The 18,890-nt window shown below is 46.6% G+C and overlaps 2 protein-coding genes across 3 annotated transcripts in view; both read left to right on the top strand.

Annotated features, from left to right (window-relative positions):
• Positions 1–10,549: 10,549 nt before the first annotated feature.
• LOC129181036 (peroxisomal succinyl-coenzyme A thioesterase-like) lies at positions 10,550–17,047 on the top strand. 2 transcript variants are annotated; one of them, XM_054775656.1, is made up of 11 exons: positions 10,550–10,923; positions 13,446–13,642; positions 13,703–13,802; positions 13,875–14,065; positions 14,155–14,324; positions 14,394–14,513; positions 14,584–14,654; positions 14,867–14,960; positions 15,237–15,317; positions 16,115–16,268; positions 16,754–17,047. In XM_054775656.1, the coding sequence occupies exons 1-11, from the start codon at positions 10,901–10,903 to the stop codon at positions 16,879–16,881; spliced, it is 1,329 nt and encodes a 442-aa protein (XP_054631631.1). In that variant the 5' UTR covers positions 10,550–10,900; the 3' UTR covers positions 16,882–17,047. The 2 variants fall into 2 exon arrangements, with proteins under 2 accessions (XP_054631631.1, XP_054631632.1); XM_054775657.1 differs by lacking the exon at positions 15,237–15,317.
• Positions 17,048–17,257: 210 nt separating this feature from the next.
• The window catches only part of LOC129181034 (metabotropic glutamate receptor 8-like), a 90,828-nt gene continuing 89,195 nt past the window's right edge, over positions 17,258–18,890 (top strand). The window contains exon 1 of the mRNA XM_054775652.1: positions 17,258–17,620. The gene's annotated coding sequence lies outside the window, so the exon portion shown is untranslated. The remainder of the gene's footprint in view (positions 17,621–18,890) is intronic.

Below are 18,890 nucleotides of genomic sequence, written 5' to 3'. Positions count from 1 at the left end.
CCGGGTCTTCTTTGCTGGGCTGCTTGCCTGGGGGGGCTGGTGGGTGGGGGTGGGGAGGGGTCCGGGTCGGGTGATGGGGCGGGGGCGGGGTCGGGGGGGCCGTCCAGGGGGCGGCGTTGGTTGACCTCCAGGGTGGTGGGTGGGCGGGGTGCTGCATCCTGCGGGTGCCGGGCGCCTACTGCTGCTGGGCTGGTGGTGCTGGCTCTCCCTCGCCTCCTTTGCCTCTGGGGGTGGGGCGGGGTCTGCCCTGGGCCCTCCTGCTCGGCTACCACGTGAGGTCGTCCGGTGCGGGGTGTGGGGGCCGGCCTCTCCCCCTGGTGGGGGTGCGGGTGCCTGGGCCCAGCTGCCCCCGCGGAGCTATCTCCCCTGGGTGGGAGGGTGGTTTGGGTTGCCCCTTTTTATTTATTTATTTATTTATTGATTGATTTTATTATTTTATTTTATTTATTTATTTTATTTTATTTTACCGATTTATGTGTGTGGTGTATATGTGATAGGTAGGAGCTGCCTGTTATCCTCCGGCGCCTGTGGCTGTCCCCCGGGTGACTGGGGGCGCGGAGGTGGGGGTCGTGGATGTGCGGTTTGGGCTCGGGGTGGGGGGTGCGTGGTGCTGGGGTGGGGGGGATCCCTTGCTTTCTCCCTTCAGGGACGGGGCCGCTGTGGCTTGGTGAGCGGGGGGTGTGGGGGCCGTGGGCTGCGTGTGGGAGCGGGCGGCGTGGTGTCCATCTGCGTGGTGCTTCCCGGGATCGGCGGGGGGATGCTTGCTCCGGGGTGGGGTGGTCGGGGGGTGGCTTTGGCCGGGGGCTTGGGGGTGGTGCTTGCGGGGGGCTGGCGGGCGGTGCCTGCTGCCTGCTGGTGTCTGGCTGGTCCCTGCTTCCGGGCCGGCGGTTGTTTCCCTCCCTCCGGGGTTTCTCCTTTGGCGTGTTGGTGGATGGGCGGGGGGTGGGGCGGTGGCCGGTCTGCGGCGTGGCGGGGGGCGGGGCGGGCGGGGGCATCTGCCTGGGCGCCGGGCGGGGGGCCGCTCCTCTCGTGGGCCCGGTCGTGCGGTGCTTGCTTCTCTGTCCCTCCCTGGCGCCTCTGACCTGCGTGCTTCGTGGGTGTGGCCGTGCTCCGCTCTATGTGGGGTCCGGTGCTCTTGTGGTCGTCGTGGTGTTGCTCCCTTGCCGGCCATGGTGGTATGCGGGGGGCGCGTGGTCGCGGTTCCCGCTGTCCTGGTGGCGGTCGGATCTGCCTTGGGGCGTGTGGCTGGTCCGCGGTGTTTGGGGGTGGCGCTGTGGACGCTACCTCCGGTGGGGCTCCAGTGTTGGGGGGCGCTGGGGGTATCGCCTCTGGGGGGTTGGGTGGGCCGGACTGGGCATCCTGGCGGGCCGGGTAGGGCATGTTTTTTTTTTTTTTTAAATTCTTTATTTTTAAAAAGGGACAGTGTACATTAATCAACATTTCATCAGAAAGTAAATGTACCCAAGTTAGCTGAAAGGCTAATTTTCATCGGCAGTCCCTTTGCCAGATGGTAATAGACCCAACAAAACAAAACAACAAAAAAGACACCATACACAACAGACATAGACAGAAAAACAGTCAACATTACATTTCCCCACAGTACAAGTTATATAATAAAATTAATAAAACCAAAATGAAAAATTATAATACAAACACCGCCAAGCCAGCCATATTGGCTACTTTACCATTTACATTTAATTTGTTCTCTACCTGACACTGGTAGAATAATGGATAGTACCAGTGATACTGCTAGTGCACACATCTTTGCGATTCAACAAGCCAATTCTTAGCATTGAGTTTAAAAGAGTGATATGATGAAGATTCTCTGACTGATTGTGGTACTGTATTCCATTGATGGGATGCTCTGAATGAGAATACAGCCTGGCTAAATGTAGTTTTCCTGATTGGGATTGTGCAATCTTTTTTAGTGGCACCTCTGGTGGCTCTGATAGCAGAGGACCGAGATGTTATGAAACCGGATAGTGGAAGAGGAGCCAAACCGTGCAAGATCTTATATACCAAGCAGATGTTTTTGTATTTGATGAGATTTTCCCAGCTCAGCAATTTATACTTCTTCAAAATATGGCAATGGTGGTATCTGAAAGGTTTTTTATCCAGTGTTTTAAGTGCTTGTTTATATAATGATTCGAGTAGTTTCATTACAGTGGAGTGTGCATTAGACCAACTTATCAGACAGTATGTGATGTGAGAGATAATCATAGAGAAGAAGTATATCTTGGCTGCTTCAATTGATAGAGAGTCTCTGATAAATCTAAAATTTGACAAACTAAACTTTACCTTATTGCAGACTTTCTTTATGTGATTTTTGAAGCTGAGATTCGAGTCAATGTGTAGTCCTAGATATTTAAATTCTGTAACAACCTGTAGCCTCTCACCAGAGACAGAAATGACCGGATTCATGTTTGAATTGTTCATCCTTGAAAAAAACATACAGACCGTTTTAGTAACATTTAACTGCAAACAACATTGATTTAGCCAGGATGTAATTCTCACCATTGCATCAGTTAGCTTAGTCTCAACCTCCCCTGCCGTCTTCCCATGACCTAGGATTACTGTGTCATCAGCGTACATTAAGATGTCACATGATTCACACACAAAAGGGAGATCATTAACATACATGCTGAATAGAAGTGGGCCTAGTACTGAGCCTTGCGGAACACCAGTTGATAACCCTAAGACATTGGAATTATGGTTATGATTTTTAACCAGCTGAAAGCGAGATGAGAGGTATGACTGTAACAAATTAAGACAGTTTGTGGAGAGATTGAAATTCAGGAGTTTCTTTAATAATATAGAGTGATTAACAGTATCAAATGCTTTCCGCAGGTCTAGGAAGACAGCACCCACTGCCCCCCCTCCCCGGTCCATGAATGACTTGATTTTTTCAACAAAGTAGCAAGTGGCAGTTTCTGTAGAATGGTTCGCTCTGAACCCAAATTGCTTTGGATGCAGTGCGAAAGTGCTATTGTTGAAGTGGTCAATGATTTGTTTGGCAACCAATTTTTCAAAAACTTTTGAGACAGTGGGTAATATGCTAATAGGCCGGTAATTTGAAGTGAGGAAAGGATCCCCTCCTTTAAAAACTGGAACAACGGCAGCAAATTTCCACGCTTCTGGAAATATCCCCTGACTTAGTGAAGCGTTAATAATGTGTGTTAATGGACCAGCTATTGACTCACTAACTTCTTTAAGTATGAATGTGTCCATCCCATACACATCCTTTGCTCTGGATGTCTTGAGAGATGTTATCACTTTTGTGACTTCAGTTCTTGACACAGGTTTAAAAACAAACTGTGGCTCATTTCTGTTTGCTATGACAGTACTACTTGTAGTAGTACACTCATTATATTGAACTGGGAAACTCCGAGCTATGTCAGCAACCGACTCGATAAAGTAATGATTGAATGTCTCAGCCACATCAGTTGGGTTTTGCAGGATGGTACCATTAACTTTTAATTCAATTTCTTTCGTAAAAGTATGATTTTGACCAGTTAGTTTATTTATTTGAGTCCAGATGCTTTTCGAGTTGCCGTGGCAGTTTTCAATAATAGAAATAAAGAAATCTGCTTTAGCTTTTCTCATTTGTCTAATCACTTTGTTCCTCAGTATAGTAAATATCTGCCTGTCATGGCTCAGTTTAGTTTTTATGGCTACTTTTAAAGCGTTATCTCTGTCCTTCATGAGTTTGATGACATTGTCAGTCAGCCATGGGAGAGACTGCTTCTGGCTTTTGCGTTTAGTTCTAACTGTGAATTCCTTGATTTTGCTTTGTATGTTCTTTATAAAATTCTGACTAATTATTTCCACATCATTGTCTGAAAGTAGATTGTCCCAGTTCAGGTTTGTTATGGCTGTTTTGAAAGCTTCCTGTTTATTTCTTGGGATACCAATGAAGTCTTTACTGCCAGAAAGTGTAAAATTTCGCCTATTACTTAATTTCCTAGATATAAGTACCAAATTATGATCCGACAGCCCAGTTATCATATTATATGATTTTGTAATTCTTTCGGGCCTGTTGGTAAAAATCAGATCAATTTGAGTACTGGTAGAGGTTGTAATCCGTGTAGGACCCTTTACTACTTGGACCAAGTTAAAACTATCAGTTATCTGCTTCAGCTTTTTTCTTGAATTTTTATCTTCCCAGTTTAAGTTTAGATCACCCATTATAATGACCTCCTTTTTAAAATCACACTGGCGTAATATTTCCTTAAACTTATCGAAGAAGTTAATGTTAGAGGACGGTGGCCGATACACGACTATGAGAGTGAAAGACATCTGAGGTGCAAGAATCATGTTAAGGCCGATACATTCCAGATCATTCAGACTCTGCCATTCAATCTCACTGCACTGAATGGTGTCTCTCACATAGACCAAAACCCCACCACCTTTCACCTCAGTTCTATCCCTCCTAAATCCCACATCTTGATCTTGATCTTAAGCTGCGTATATTAAGATGACCACCCAATATACCCTTTGGTTTTGCTTTTGAGTCCCAGATTAATCTAGAGTTGTTAACCGTCTGAAAGACTTTCCATGTCCGATTCATGTGGATTGCCCTGTTAATTACCCCACATTTTTTTTTATTGTGTGAGTGTGTGTCCATACTGTTCAACCTGTTCAGCGGTGGCCTGGATGCTACTGTTGTTGTTGTTAGCCTCCCTGGTGTTCTTAGCCCACTCCGGAGCCTCGGCGCACCCCCACTGCAAGAAGACAGCAACGACTGTTCATCGGTGGCCTGTATGCTGCTCTTGTTGTTGATCGGTTGTGGCCCAGCTGTCGGTGGTTGAAGCCTGGCTAGCAGTGGTTGGAGCCCAATTAGCTGTGGTTGAGGTCCGGCTAGCGATGGTTGAGGCCCAGTTGGCTGTGGTTGAGGCCCGGCTAGCAATGGTTGAGCCCCAGCTGGCTGTGGTTGAAGCCCGGCTAGCGATGGTTGATCCCCAGCTGGCTGTGGTTTAGGCCCGTCTAGCGGTGGTTGAGGCCCAGCTAGCTGTGGTTGAAACCCGGCTAGCAAGGGTTGAGGCCCAGCTAGCTGTGGTTGAAACCCGGCTAGCAAGGGTTGAGGCCCAGCTGGCTGTGGCTGAAGCCTGGCTTGCGATGGTTGAGGTATAGCAGACAGTGGCTTAAGCCCGGCTAGCAATGGTTGAAGCCCAGCTGGCTGTGGCTGGAGCCCGGCTACCCATGCTTGGGGCCCTGTTAGTGTTAGATGGTGAGGCCCAGGTAGCAACAAAAGCAGCCTGGGTAGCAGTGGAAGTAACCCAGGCTCCAGTGATTGGTGTCCAGAAAGGAGTTGGAATAGCTCCATTAACAGTGGATGTAGCCTAGCATCCTGATGGTTTATGTTCTGCTGCAATGGTCCTGGATTTGTTTCAACATCACCAGCAAGAAGCAGGATGACCAGAAGATGTGCAACTCCCGAAAGTGGTTTAGAAGACTGAGACAGTTCATGTTGACCAGGGAGCGGCCTAGCATGGCCCTCATCCAGTATTCTTGTGAAGAGGAGATGTTGGCTCACCTTTACTGGATACATGACTTGGTCATCCTTTTTTCGTGGAAATGTTAGGCACAGCAACAAATAGAGAGCTATAAAAACAAGTAACAAATAAGATGATGGCAAAAGCCATCGTCCTTTAGGGCTTTTCAAGCGTTTTTGTGGCAAACACACAGGACCTGCCAACCTATGTGACTGCTCCACGGCGGCCATCTTGTTCGAGTTATGTGGTGTGTCCTGCGGCCTGTGGCTCGCCCGAGCCTGGGCTGTGGTGGGCGGCCGGTCTGTCATGTGTCCTTGGTCCCCCCCCTGCTCGGTTTGGGCGGCGTTGGTTGTGGGGCCCCCGTCCTTCCTGTGCCACTGCACCACCTCACATATATGTAGGACCTTGGGGGGTGGCCTACGGTCGGGCGTGATTGGGGAGGGGAGCTGCCTTGCGGGGCTCCTTTGCTCCTGCCGTGCCACTGACCTGTTGCCCCCCAATTTTAATCGCAGAGTAGACACTTAGGGTTTGAGGGGGGCTGGTCAGGTGAGGGGCCCTCTGAGCGGCAGCTGTCCCCCGATTTTAATTGCATCATTAGCTATCATCCACATACACCCCATATACATGCACACAGATACACCCCTCAGGGACACAGAGGCCAGCTTTTCGTACCTGTCCTCTTTTATTTTATTTTATTTATTTAATATTTTTTTAATTGCATTATAGACACAATCACACCTTATCAAATACACGGGTGGGACGGGCTGGATTGGGGTGCCTCGTGCACCTCGGCGCCTGCCCGCCAGGTTCGGCGGTGTGGCCGGGGGCCTGGCCGTCGCGGTGGCTCGCCCGGGGCGGCCTGGCCTGTGGGGTGCCCTTGTCTGGTTCGCCTGCCCTTCCCTGGGGTGGCCCTCTGGGGCTTGTTGATGCCGGGGCTTGCGTCGGGGGGGGCGGCTTGCGGTGCTTCCCCTGGACTGACACGTGCTGCGGGCGCCTCTGCGCTCTTGGGGCGGGTTTGGCGGTCTCCGGGGGACGGTGCGGGTGCTGCGGGTGGCCCGTGTGCCGCGGCGGCGGCTGGTGGTTGCTGCGCTGTGGCGGCTGCTGGGGCGCCGGGCCAGCTGGTGGGTTGGGGCTTGGTCATGCTTGCGGGTACTGTGGGCCTGGGTGGCGGGGTGGGGTTGGGGGTGGGGGGGCGGGTGCCCTGGGGCCGGGCCCGCTGGGGGGGGTTGTGCTCTGCCGGGCGCTTGGGTGTTTGTCGCCGTTGCGCTTTGTGCTCTGCCGGGCCGCTGTCTGTGTCCTCGCCTCCCCCGGTCTGTCTGTGGGCTTGTCGGGGGTGGGGCTCCGGTACGCGGGTGGTGCGCTGTCGGCTATGGTGGCATGTGGCTGGTCTGGCTTCTGGTGGTTTGTGGGGGCCGTCGGCTGGTCTGCTGCTGGTCTCGCCTTCTCGGCTCTGGTGCTTGGCCTCCCTGCGGCTTGGGGTGTGGTGCTCCCGCTCCCTCTTCGGGGTTTGCTGGCCCGCGGGTGTCGGTTGACGCTGTGTGGTGGTTCGCCTGGCTGCTCGCCCGTTTTCCCGCCTGCCTGCTCAGTTTCCCGCTTTCCTCCTCGCGGGCTCCCCTGTCTGCATTGCTGGCGGCGTCCTACCGTTGGGAGGGTGTGGCCTGGTGTCTTCTTGCTCCCCGGCGGTCCGCGCTCTCCGCGCCTGGGTTCTGGATCGTATGTCTGGGACCCCGGGGTCCCCGGCTCCGCTGCTCCTAGGGTTACCAACGGGGGATAGGGTGGGGCTTCCGGGTGTCGGGCAGTCGACCACTGTGTGTGCGTGCGTGCGTGTGCGTGCATGCGTGTGCGTGTGCGCGCTTGAGTGTGTAGGAGTGTGTATGTGCGTGCGCGTAGGGGTGTGTATGTGCGTAGGAGCGTGTATGTGCGTGCGTGTGGGTGCGTAGGAGTGTGTATGTGCGTGCGTGTGTGTACTTTTATTTATTTATTTATTTATTTTAGTTATTTATTTTGAGGGGGGGGCATACAGGGGTTTGCTCCGTGGGGTCGGGTGCTGCGTGATACATCTCTGGGCTTGCTCTTGGGGCACTGATCTTTGTGCTGCCTGCCCCTGTGGGCCTGGTGGCCTTCTGGCGGCCGGGGCCCGGCCTGGCTATTTGGGGCGGGGCTCTCTGGGAGGTAGAAGGCGGCCCCTTTCCTTTCATGCATTCTCAGTGACAATTACACGCCCACACATTCTTGCACCTTTATATATATATGAAGTCTTCCTCACATACAGAGATACCTGTACATATGCACACTCACAGTACATACGTACTTCCCCACATTACTCACTGAGTTAACCAGGGTGTTATTATGTTGTTGGTTTTATTCCAGCAACGGTGATTTCAGCAGTATGACTATAGTTTTTTTTACAATGATGTGCATTACAGTAATTTTCATTCTGTTCACTATCATGGATAATCATTTTTATTACTACAATTATGTGTGACTGTTTCAATGCAGTGTTATCATTGTGATCACTATCATAGTTCATCATTTCATGACTGCTATTATGTGTGACCGTTTCAATGCAGTATTATCATTGTGATCACTATCATAGTTCATCATTTCATTACTACAATTATGTGTGACTGTTTCAATGCAGTATTATCATTGTGATCACTGTCATAGTTCATCATTTCATGACTGCTATTATGTGTGATTGTCATCGACAGCTTTGTCATTGTGGTTGTTAATGTGGTTTTGTCCTTATGTCCTTGTTTGTCTTTGTGGTTGTCACGGACATTTATTTGCTGATGTTGTCCTGCATGTTGTCCTGCATGTTTCTCACAATTGTTGTTGTTGCTGCTGTTGTCCTTGTCTCTTGTCTCTCTTTTTTTTTGTTGTTGTTGTCCCCCCCCCCCCCCCCCCCCGTTTCTTTTTCTCTTCTTCTCTGTCCCCTCCTGCTCCGGTACGGTCGCTCCAAATTTGCTTTATAACAAGCATCAAAGTCATTTAAATTCTGTATGACAGGGGACGTGTATATCACACTTCTCCCTGACAGAGTAAATCTGTTGAGCACTTGACGGCATTTAGATCTACAATTCTATCTGCTTTAAAGGCTGGACAGGACAGGGGAAAAAAAATAAAATAAAATAAAATAAAATAAAATAAAATATGTTTGTTTGTTTGTTTGGTTTTTTTTTTGTTTGTTTGTTTATAGTTTTCTGGTTAAATTGTTATTTTACACTGTGCTGTGAGCCGATAAAATCACAGCCGCGGGCCGCACTTTGGACACCCCTGTCTTAAGATATGCAAAGGTCCATTGTTAAATATCAGATTGTGATTTATGTCTAATAGCATTCATTTTAGGTTGCAGATTTTCTTGAATCAGCTAATTGTGTTGATTCAATGTCGTAATAAGGTGTGCTAAACACCTGAGAAATGGAAACCATGCAAAGGGGTTTAATTGTTGTTGCTGCCCCTTTCACCTACAGGAAGGAGCCAGTGTGACCACCTTCCGAGACTGCTGACACAAGGTAACCATTTCTCCTCTGTGTCAGTGAGCTAAAGTGACATCCAGAGGTGCTACATTATTATTGACCGAAAGCCGATTCCATGCAAGGCATAAAACTTTGTGGCAGATTTTGATGAACTGTGTCTTCAGTCTCTCATATAGTTCAAAATGGATAACAGCAAACATTTGGGTGTGAATGCTGCCCAGTCCACGCGTCTTCTATGGAACACTCCACTTATTAAACAATCTGTAACATGAAAGGTGGGGAGGAACCTGGTCAGACATGACGTCTGCAAGCATCTTCCAAGTGTGTCAAGTACCAACTGGTCAAGCACCAGGTTGGTTTATTCATATGTACTGGCTGTAGCTTTGATCTACCTGTGTTCAAGAAGATCCGTGATATAATAATAATACACAAAGAATGTGCTTTCATAATAGCCTGTAATGTAGAAATGACATACTATGACGATAACTCCTACATGTCAGTTTAGGCCTGTTGAATTTGCTGTGTGGCAAAGTGATGTAAACAAAAAACAGGAGCATAAAATTGGCTGCGGGGGTGTTATTTCATGTCTACGGAGCTCTAATAATGTTAAAACCCGCATTTTGAAAATCCCAGAGAGGTTTTGATTGCTCTAACTACGAAAATATTTCATTTATTAATATCGACTAATATGTCGTGGAAATTTAACAGTCTGGGACTGGATTAATGGCGATAAAGGAGCAGGATCAATAGACTGATCAGGAGAGCGAGCTCTGGCCTGGACGGTCCTCTGAACTCCGTGGAGGAAGTCGGGGAGAGAAGGATGTTGGCTAAGCTGACATCCATCATGGACAACACCTCTCACCCGCTACATGACACTGTGGGTTCCCTTAGCAGCTCCTTCAGCAGCAGACTGTTACACCCACGGTGTAAGAAGGAGAGGTTCCGCAGGTCCTTCATACCGACCGCTGTCAGGCTCTACAACACCTGCACCACCTGAACCATGTTGTAGTCACTATGTATTCTTTACTTGCGTATCCTGCTTGCTGCTGTAACAAGTGAATTTCCCTGCTGTGGGATAAATAAAGTACAATACAATACAATACAAAGAGGGATTAGTATACATGCAAACACCTCATTGAGATGGTTGGTCTGTTGCAGAGATACATTTGAAAGTGGGGAATTTTCCCCTGAAACAAATGCAAGAAAATGGACCAAAAGTGCCTTTTTTGGACGCTGGTGTCACTGTGGGAATCCCATGCTACAAAGTTAACATATTCTGTTGGTAAAATTATGCTATAGTGGCCAAATACAATCCAAAGTATTTTTTCAGCCTTACATGTGAAAGGTGATCCCGTGAGGTCTTGTTTGGACTGTAAACTGGCTGGGACAATCCCATGCAGAACATGCATTAGCGGTCTTCACCCGTTGCCACATCCAATATGGCGGTGACGCCCCACGTATGACTCAATGCGCAAGGAGTCCACCTACCCGACTCACTAAACTCGTGAGCTCAGCAAGACTTGCCCATTCAGGTTCACGATTCACTTGTCGGCACCCTCATGCCGGTGTTAGCGAGTTTTAGCGTTGGTTCCCCGGTTGCCGGGTTTGAGTGCTCGGCGCGGCGTTAGCAAGCGATCAGTTCAGACAGGAACAGGAAGTAAAAAGGAGAGTTGATTCGAGGCAAGGAGCATATCTGTTGCTTTTTCCACGCGGTTAGCACATTTGTTCAGGTGCAGTTAGAGTTACAATTTCACAATTAATGCCATGTTACCTGCGTTCCTTGTTCATTTAACTAGCGGCAACAGGATAAGTGAACGAGTCAACAGAAACCAATACCCGCGAGGCCCGGTTTAGTAAAGTTTTGAACGACTCGGTCAACACTCGCCATCATCACTACCCAGCTGCATTTGTTGGACGCACTCAGCCAGGATGGACGTCGGACCTGGACACCAGTGAGTTGTACTTCTGCAGAACATCCGCTCAACCGCTCTTACGAACTTTACACTGCTCGTCGTTCAGCTTTAGATGTGTTCATCGTGTCATTGTGTTCGTATACAGCTGCTTCTCATATTTTCTGCCTATCATTAGATGTGGAAATAATGAATCATTTTCTCTCGCATCCATTTATTACGTTGTTCATTTATTACATTGTTCGCCGCTGATAGAACAGTGTTGATAGTAGGTATACAAGCTTTCTCTACGGTCACGTGAGGACAAAACAAGAACAAGCTGAGCGGGTTTTTGATAGATTTTTTGAATGAGTGACTTGATGTGATGAAACAATGACAGAAGATAAAACATTGACAGCCACACTCGCCGAAGATGGGGCTTTTTAAATTTCCCATATTTGTGACAACATCAAATACATGAAAATATAATATTAAATATGATATTAGTGATGAAACTACATATTGTTTTAAAGTCATAAATTAAAGGTACTATTTGTTTGATAACAAGCTAGAGTGAGTTCAGGGGTGTCCAAAGTGCGGACCGGGGGCCATTTGTGGCACTCGGCTGTTTATTTATTGGCTCAAGGCACATTCTGAAAGCATCATTTAGCAAGGCAACTAAAAATAACAACAGCAAAAATGGGAAAATCAGCAGTAATTTTGCAAGAAAACTCCAAATATTAAGAGAAAAAAGTTATAATCTAATGAGAGAAAGTCATAATTGCACCAGGATAATTTGTAATACTATGAGGAAAATAATGTTATTTTAATAGCATACATTTTAAATATTAAAGAAAAAATATTTTTTTAAAAGTCATAATATTATGAGAAACAAACAAAACAATAAGTTGTAATTTTTGGAAAATGAGGGCGGGTTAAAAAGGTGTTATAGTGGGGATAAAGGCACAATTGCAAGAAGAACATTTCCAAGAAAAATGTTGAAATAGTTGGGGCAAAAAAACCAAACAACAACAGCAGAAATGTAACCCTCCCCCCCCCCAAAAAAAAAAAACAGCTGTAATTTCACAAGAATGAAGTCAAAATATTACGAGAAAAAAGAGGAAAAGTTGTAATTTTATGAGCATAAACACTCATAATTATATGAGAAAAAATAATGTCATTTTAGTGGCATAGAGTTGACATATCAAATTATTTTTTATATTATGAGAAACAAAACAAAATAAAGGTGGAATTTTTGGAAAAAGTTATATAATGGGAACAAAGTCACAATATTATGGCAATAAAGTCCTAATATTACGAGAAGAAAATTTATGAAAATTAGAAATATTTGGAACATTAAAAAAACAACAGCAATAATGAGGGAAAAAAAGAGCAAAGAGTGAAGTTGATACTAATAATAAACTACATAATAATGAAATATGAATGACGAATGAAAATAAATAATGAAAAATTGTAATACACTAAATAAATTTATAAACTTATTTAAAAACAGTATTATAAAATGAATTGTGAGCACCTGTGTGAGCACAACCTGCTTGTTGTATGCTGCTTGTTGTAACAGACATACAAACTTGATGACATTGCGTGTGAATGCGTAAGCTGAATGAAGAGATGAAGGGAAAAAAAACAGAAATGAGCAGGAAAGGCGCGAGTGTCGAAGACGTGAAGCCGTGCTGAAATGGCGCTGAATGGTGCTGAATTTTTATATGGATGTATGAAAGGTACCTAGCATGATAGCGCTAATTGTTTATATGTCTCTACTTAAGAAAATGGCTAAAATGCTACTATGCTAACATTAGCATGCTAATAATGCTAACGTTACCATGCAACACCCAGCATGGTAAAGTGTCTGCGTCTGTTAATTATTGTGGAAATGGCAGAAAATGCTACTATGGTAATTTTAGCAATGCTCACATTAGCACACTGAACCTAGCATGATAGCGTAGGTGTCTGTCAGTTAACAGTAATGAAAATGGCAAAAAAAAAATGCTACTATGCTAATGTTGGCATACTTGGCATATTAACATGTTAATGTTAGCATGGTAACACTTAACTCTTAACATGACAGTATTAAGTGTTTCCATAAGTATGTACTTATAAAAACAGAAAGATAGTATGCTAACATGTGTCTGCCTATGTTAATACTCACAAAAAAGGCAAAAATGTTCCTATGCTAATGTTTGCATGTCAGCAATGCTAAGTGGCTTCTAGTGGTAATATTAATGAAAATGGGTAAAATGCTACTATGCGAAAGTTCACACTGTCAGCATGATAATGTTATCATGCTAACACCTATCTTAATAATGCAAAGTGTTTATGTAAGTGTCTACTTATGAAAATGGCTAAAAATGCTGGTCCACTAATGTTAGCATGCTAACAATGCTAACATCCCAACGTTAGCATGCTAGTACCTAGCATGACAGTGCTAAGTGTTTACATAGCTATGAAAATGGCTAATTGATGAAAATTGGTGTCAAATTTTACAGTAGTGAAGTGTATAGTAGTAGAAGATGCTGCCCCCTGTTGATCAAAGCTGTTTTTTCATTTTTGTTACCGTATTTCAGCATGGAGGTGAAGCGTCGTGCAGTCAAGTTGTCGGTCCATCCATCCAGGGGACTGGTGGACGAGAAGTTTGTCATTGTGGTCCAGAGTGCGCCCCCTGGTATCCAGCTCACCGTCCACGCCTTCCACCGCTGCGAGGATGGACACGGCTGGGAGGCGTTCGCTCACTACGTGTCTGATGCCAGCGGCTCTGTTAACGGTACGCCCTCCGAAAGAAGCACACTAGACACGTTCTGGAACACGTTCTTTGTCTTTGCAGTGTTGCAGGATGCCAGCATGGGGGGGACGTACTCCGGGGTGGAACAGATGGGTCTCCTGTGGAGCCTCAGACCAGTTCCAGGCAGCAAACCTGGACTCAGGTAGACCAGCTGCATAGGTTGCATCAGTGATGAGCATCCTGGTCAACATGCTTGCTTCATCCTCATCATCAGGTTGAGGAAGATGAACGTGCAGACCCCCATGGAGTTCACCATCTCAGTGCATCGGGGTTATCGAACTGAGGGCTTCCTGGACCAGGTGGCCCTGGCCTCTCAGGTGGTGGAGCGCTGGTACATGGCGCCCGGCGTCCGCAGGATCCCCGTCACAAAGGACGGACTGTCGGCCACCCTCTTCCTTCCCTCAGGTAGGACCACCACAAGGTTCCTGAAACACAACCTCTTCAAACAACCGCATCAGAGGATCAGCTTCCTGTTTGGATTGTGACCCCCAAAGGACCTGGACCGTTCCCTGGAGTCTTGGACTTGTGGGGGGGCGGAGGGAGTTTAGTGGAGTTTCGATCTGCGCTGCTCTCCTCCCACGGTTTCGCCTCGCTGGCCCTCGACTACCTGAGCCCCAGGATCAGCCAGGAGACGGGCAAGATGGTGGACGACTCATATTTCGAGGTGCGAGAAGGAAATATTCTGTCCCGTCACGCCGCGACGCTAACAAGTTGTTCCTGTGTCGTCTAGCAGAAGGCGCTGAGAGTCCTGCAGAGACACCCTCAGGTGGTCAGCAGCAGGACAGCATTGGTGGGCCTCTGCCTGGGCAGCAGCTTCTGCCTGAAGATGGCCGCTGACCCCTCAAGCATGAAGGTGGGACGTGCGCTGAGGTGCTAACAAACGCCGCGTAAATATGTGACCGTTTGTGCTTTTATTTTGGCAGCCTCGGTGTTTGGTGTGCGTCAGCGCGACTCATGTGATTCCATCGCCGACAACATTTGACTACCGGAACCAGTAAGCTAGTCTTGTTACACACACACACACACACACACACACACACACAATAAATCAGTGTCATTATTTGTATACGTGTTTCAGAAAGTGATATAGGTCATCCATAAAAATGACCTGCACGTACGACGTGCACGGCCAATCACGACAATTAGACGATGGCATCATCGTGCGTCCTGCAGGAGGCACTGTCATGTTTGCTTTTGTCCAATCAGAGCTTCTGGAAAGTGTCGCCGCAACGAAGACAACGAGGTGATCTCTCGCGACGTGCTGCTGCCGCTTCCGACTGACCCCGCCCTCAAAGTGGACGTGAGTGTCTTTTAGCATACTCAGCATGGAATTGACTCCAGCTGTCTCTGAGTCTTCATTCATCATCCGAATGAGACATTTTGGACAATTGTCTGCTCGCAACTTTTCGGGACACACTTCGGGGATGGGCCTTTCCTGTTTCCTGTTCTCCGTGCGCCATCAAGGCACGCATGGACACAAATTCTAACGCTGCAAAGTCTCCTGGAGCTGTCCCAATACTTTTGTCCATGTTCTCCTGAAAAAAGCCAAAGAAAAACCACACTTGTGTCCTGACAGGTGGGACGACTGCAGTGTCCTCTGCTGCTGATTGTAGGCCGGGACGACCAGAATATACCCGCCTACGAGTCTGCTCTGGATGTAAACTTCTCAACCTCTATGAACCTCCGACTCGCACGCGTGCATGAATGCATGGATGAATCGATGAATACCGTAAATTCTGGCATATAATCTGCTAAAAATCGCAGGAGGTCATTTTATGGAACAGTATAACAACATAACAGTCTGACTCACGATGTCGCCTTAAAAAGAATACTAAACTCATCACACAGTAACTTTACACTCCAAAGGTATACCTGACAGATATACAAACATGCAAAAACTTACGTTTTCTCATAATGCAATGCGTCTGAGCAGCGTCAGCCTCCCTCTGGTGGACAGAGGCAGCATTGCAGCGCCATCCATCCATTTTTCTATGCTGCTTGTTCTTCAATGGAACGCTTTGCTCAGACACAATGCATTATGACAAAACTATTTTGGTACAAACTCATATCGGTACATGTTTGTACATGTATAAGGTATACCTTTTGAGTGTTAAGTTACTGTGTGATGAGCAAAGCGTTCTTTGTAAGATGACACTGAGTCAGACTGTTATATTGAGAAATGACCTCCTGCAATTTCCAGTGGGTTGACAAGCCCACCGTGGGTTTTTTTTTTCACAGTTCCTGTCAAATAAAGAACTGAATTGGTGCTCTGACGTGGACACGTGTGGCTTATACACCAGAATTTACAGTAGGAGGGTGGATGGATGGCTGGATGGATGGTTAAATGAATGGACAGATGGATGTATCGTATGTATAAACAGTACATATACATACGGTACATCCGTATGCGTGTATAGATAGATAGATAGATGATCCTTCTGGTCTTTCTTCTAGATGAAGGAGATGATGGAGCGGGCGGGGAACAGCCACCTCCTGACGGTGGTGTCCTACCCGCACGCCGGTCACCTCATTGAGCCTCCATACTCGCCACACACCAGAGCCAGCTTCTTCCGCTCCATCATGGCAGGACAGAAGAGTGCATTCACTTGTTCGTCACAGTCAAACCTACACACACACACACACACACACACACACTACACAAAAAACCCGCCCCTTGCCAAGGTTATATTTATAAAATACTTTGTAAAATAAAAAAAGGCTTCGCTACATATCTTAAAATTGCGCTATGCCAACTATCTCTCAGTCAGCTACAGACGTGGGAGATGTAAGTTTGGTCATTTAGTTTTTTCTTCAGAAAATATGCTAACCTAGCATGATGTTAAGATGTAATGTTAGCACTTTAGCATCATGTAGCTATACTAAAGCTACACGCACACAAAAGTGTGTGTTCACAGTACTGCAAAGCACCTCAGACACTTATAATGGATGACAAATAATATAATACGAGGCCATTAACAGTGAGCCTTTGGGCTTCTCGTTGGCTAAAGTAGTCGTACAGTGTTTATATCATAGCGCCATCTGTTGTTTGACATGCACTTAACAGCCTGTCAATGTGTCTTCTTGTGTTCCCAGTCAAGGCACTGTGGGGCGGACAGATGGCGGGTCATAGTCACGCTCAGGAGGACGCCTGGAAGAAGACGCTGGACTTCCTATGGGAGCACCTCTACTGCAGCGTGACCCCGCCCAGGGCACACCTCTAAGTGTCGTTCCTGCTGTCAGGAACTCAAAAGATGATTTACGTCCTGATTGCAATTTATGCACAATCCACTACTCACCAGCAGGGGGAAGCAATGTATTAGTTATCACACACAAAAACAGTGATTTTTTTTAAAGGCTAATTTTAGGTGTTTGATCTTGTACCTAATGTCAGTGCTTAATCAAAACTTAAGATAAAATGTTGTTGAAGTAAAAATAATAATAAATTCTTGTTGAACGCTGCCGATTTCAACTGCGGGACAAAAAAAACGTTTATTTTTTAAATTGGCCTTGCATTGCAGTGTTGTCCCGCTGGGGGGCGCCCGAGTACCACGTGTGTTGATCATTCCCCGAAGAAGCTGGATTTCAATTCACCTGTTCGCCCACGTCACTTGTCTTGTCACTCACCAGCCTGGACTTGCAGACCACCCCGCCCCCTTCCCTTCCCACGATGACACCTTCCGTGGAACTTAACGAGCTTGGCGGGACAGATGAGCGTCGAAGCTGCTGTGACGTGGGGGCGTGGTGGTTGGGTGTCACGATGAGCGGGGCTGCTGCGGTGCAGTGACGAGAACAGTCGCTCCATCCACGGGGGAGGAGAACCGGACACCCACCGGCAGATGAGGAGACCCGAGGAAAGTGACGTCGCCACCAAGGAGGGCTTCACAAATTGTTGGCTTTGGCGGTAGAAACGTCCACAGTGGCGCGGGAAAGTCCTGCTCGTCCTGCGGAAGGGAGAAAAAGGTACTTGAAGGCACCATTCAACTGCTCTGCGTTGCATTCGAGCCTGTTTCGGTTCCAAGTGTATTATTCTTAGGACTAGTTAGATTATCTGGTGCGTTTCATTGAACAGACATCATTATGATGACTGTTGTGACTTCGGAGTCAGCGCCCCTCGATGCCTTTCCTGCACCCTAATTGATCTGCAAATCATTTGTTTCTTTAATGAACAAATGCATGAATCAGAGAGGCAAGCGAGTTTTTTTCAGGACCCAGTACGAGCCCATTTTGTGTCAAATGTAAATTGTATTGATCATCATTCATTCACATTGGAGTGAATTTATGTTCTTTATCATGACTATGTGTACAGTACATGTCCATGCCATGGTCATAGATGATTTTGTTTCCCAACAGGAGACCAGGACTGTAGGTTTTAATGACTTGTAGTCCACGCACACAAATATGTGTTCGAGCAGACTCCCGTCATTCATGAGCTTACTAGATTTATTCAACATTATTATGACAGTACAACCTCTAAAGTTGAAGAAAATTCCAATTTGTCTGTTACAGGGTCAAGCTGTGGTCATCATAAAAGTAGTGTACTGTTTTATGTCACATTTCAGCATTTCAAGTGGAAAAAGAAGTGACGCGGTCAACAAGTGAGGCTGACAAAAATGTGACTTGTTATCTTTGGACAGTCACACCATTTAAACGCAACAACAAAGTGATGGAGTCACGGAAAAAGTGCACCATAAGATGGTTTTGTTGTCCAAAGAGGCAGAAGATTCTTTTCTGTTGCTGCTAATGAAGTCGACAGCACAGATTGTCTCCTCACAACAGATGCTCCTCTCGACACGTCTGTCTTTTCGTCTGTCGTCCTTTCCCTTTCCTTCCTCGCATGCTGCAAACGTTACTCTATATATCAAATAGATTTCTAGTTCAGAAAAAATACGGTCTAGCGATAATAAATAAATTAATCAATTAATGCATCATGTATTAATCATCAATTCATAAATGAGAACAAACTTGCCCACCTCAAAGACATCGACCCAACTCTAGGCATTAAGATCTCAACAGTCAACACTCACTGGGATGTTTGGTGGACAAAGTAAATACAAACGGGAACGTTTGCAAAATTGTGAATGTCATTGCAAAAGAAATGATGCTCTTTAATACAGTCGAAAAGCCAGCATTTAAAAAAATGCTGCAAATGTGAGACAGTACGAATTGCGTGTGAAGAAATACATGTCACAAACAACAATTCCACCACTTTACAAAAAGAGGAGCAATTTCA

The sequence above is a fragment of the Dunckerocampus dactyliophorus genome, chromosome 5 (assembly GCF_027744805.1).
Source record: "Dunckerocampus dactyliophorus isolate RoL2022-P2 chromosome 5, RoL_Ddac_1.1, whole genome shotgun sequence".
Lineage (NCBI taxonomy): Eukaryota > Metazoa > Chordata > Actinopteri > Syngnathiformes > Syngnathidae > Dunckerocampus > Dunckerocampus dactyliophorus.
This window is presented reverse-complemented; position numbering and strand designations above follow the sequence as displayed.

Bases quoted from the DNA above. Each gene is read 5' to 3' on its own strand.
- LOC129181036 (XM_054775656.1), top strand. From the start codon at position 10,901: ATGGACGTCGGACCTGGACACCA. The intron at 13,803-13,874 runs GTAGACCAGCTG...CCTCATCATCAG, and splicing joins GGCAGCAAACCTGGACTCAG to GTTGAGGAAGATGAACGTGC. The intron at 14,655-14,866 runs GTAAGCTAGTCT...TTGTCCAATCAG, and splicing joins ACATTTGACTACCGGAACCA to AGCTTCTGGAAAGTGTCGCC.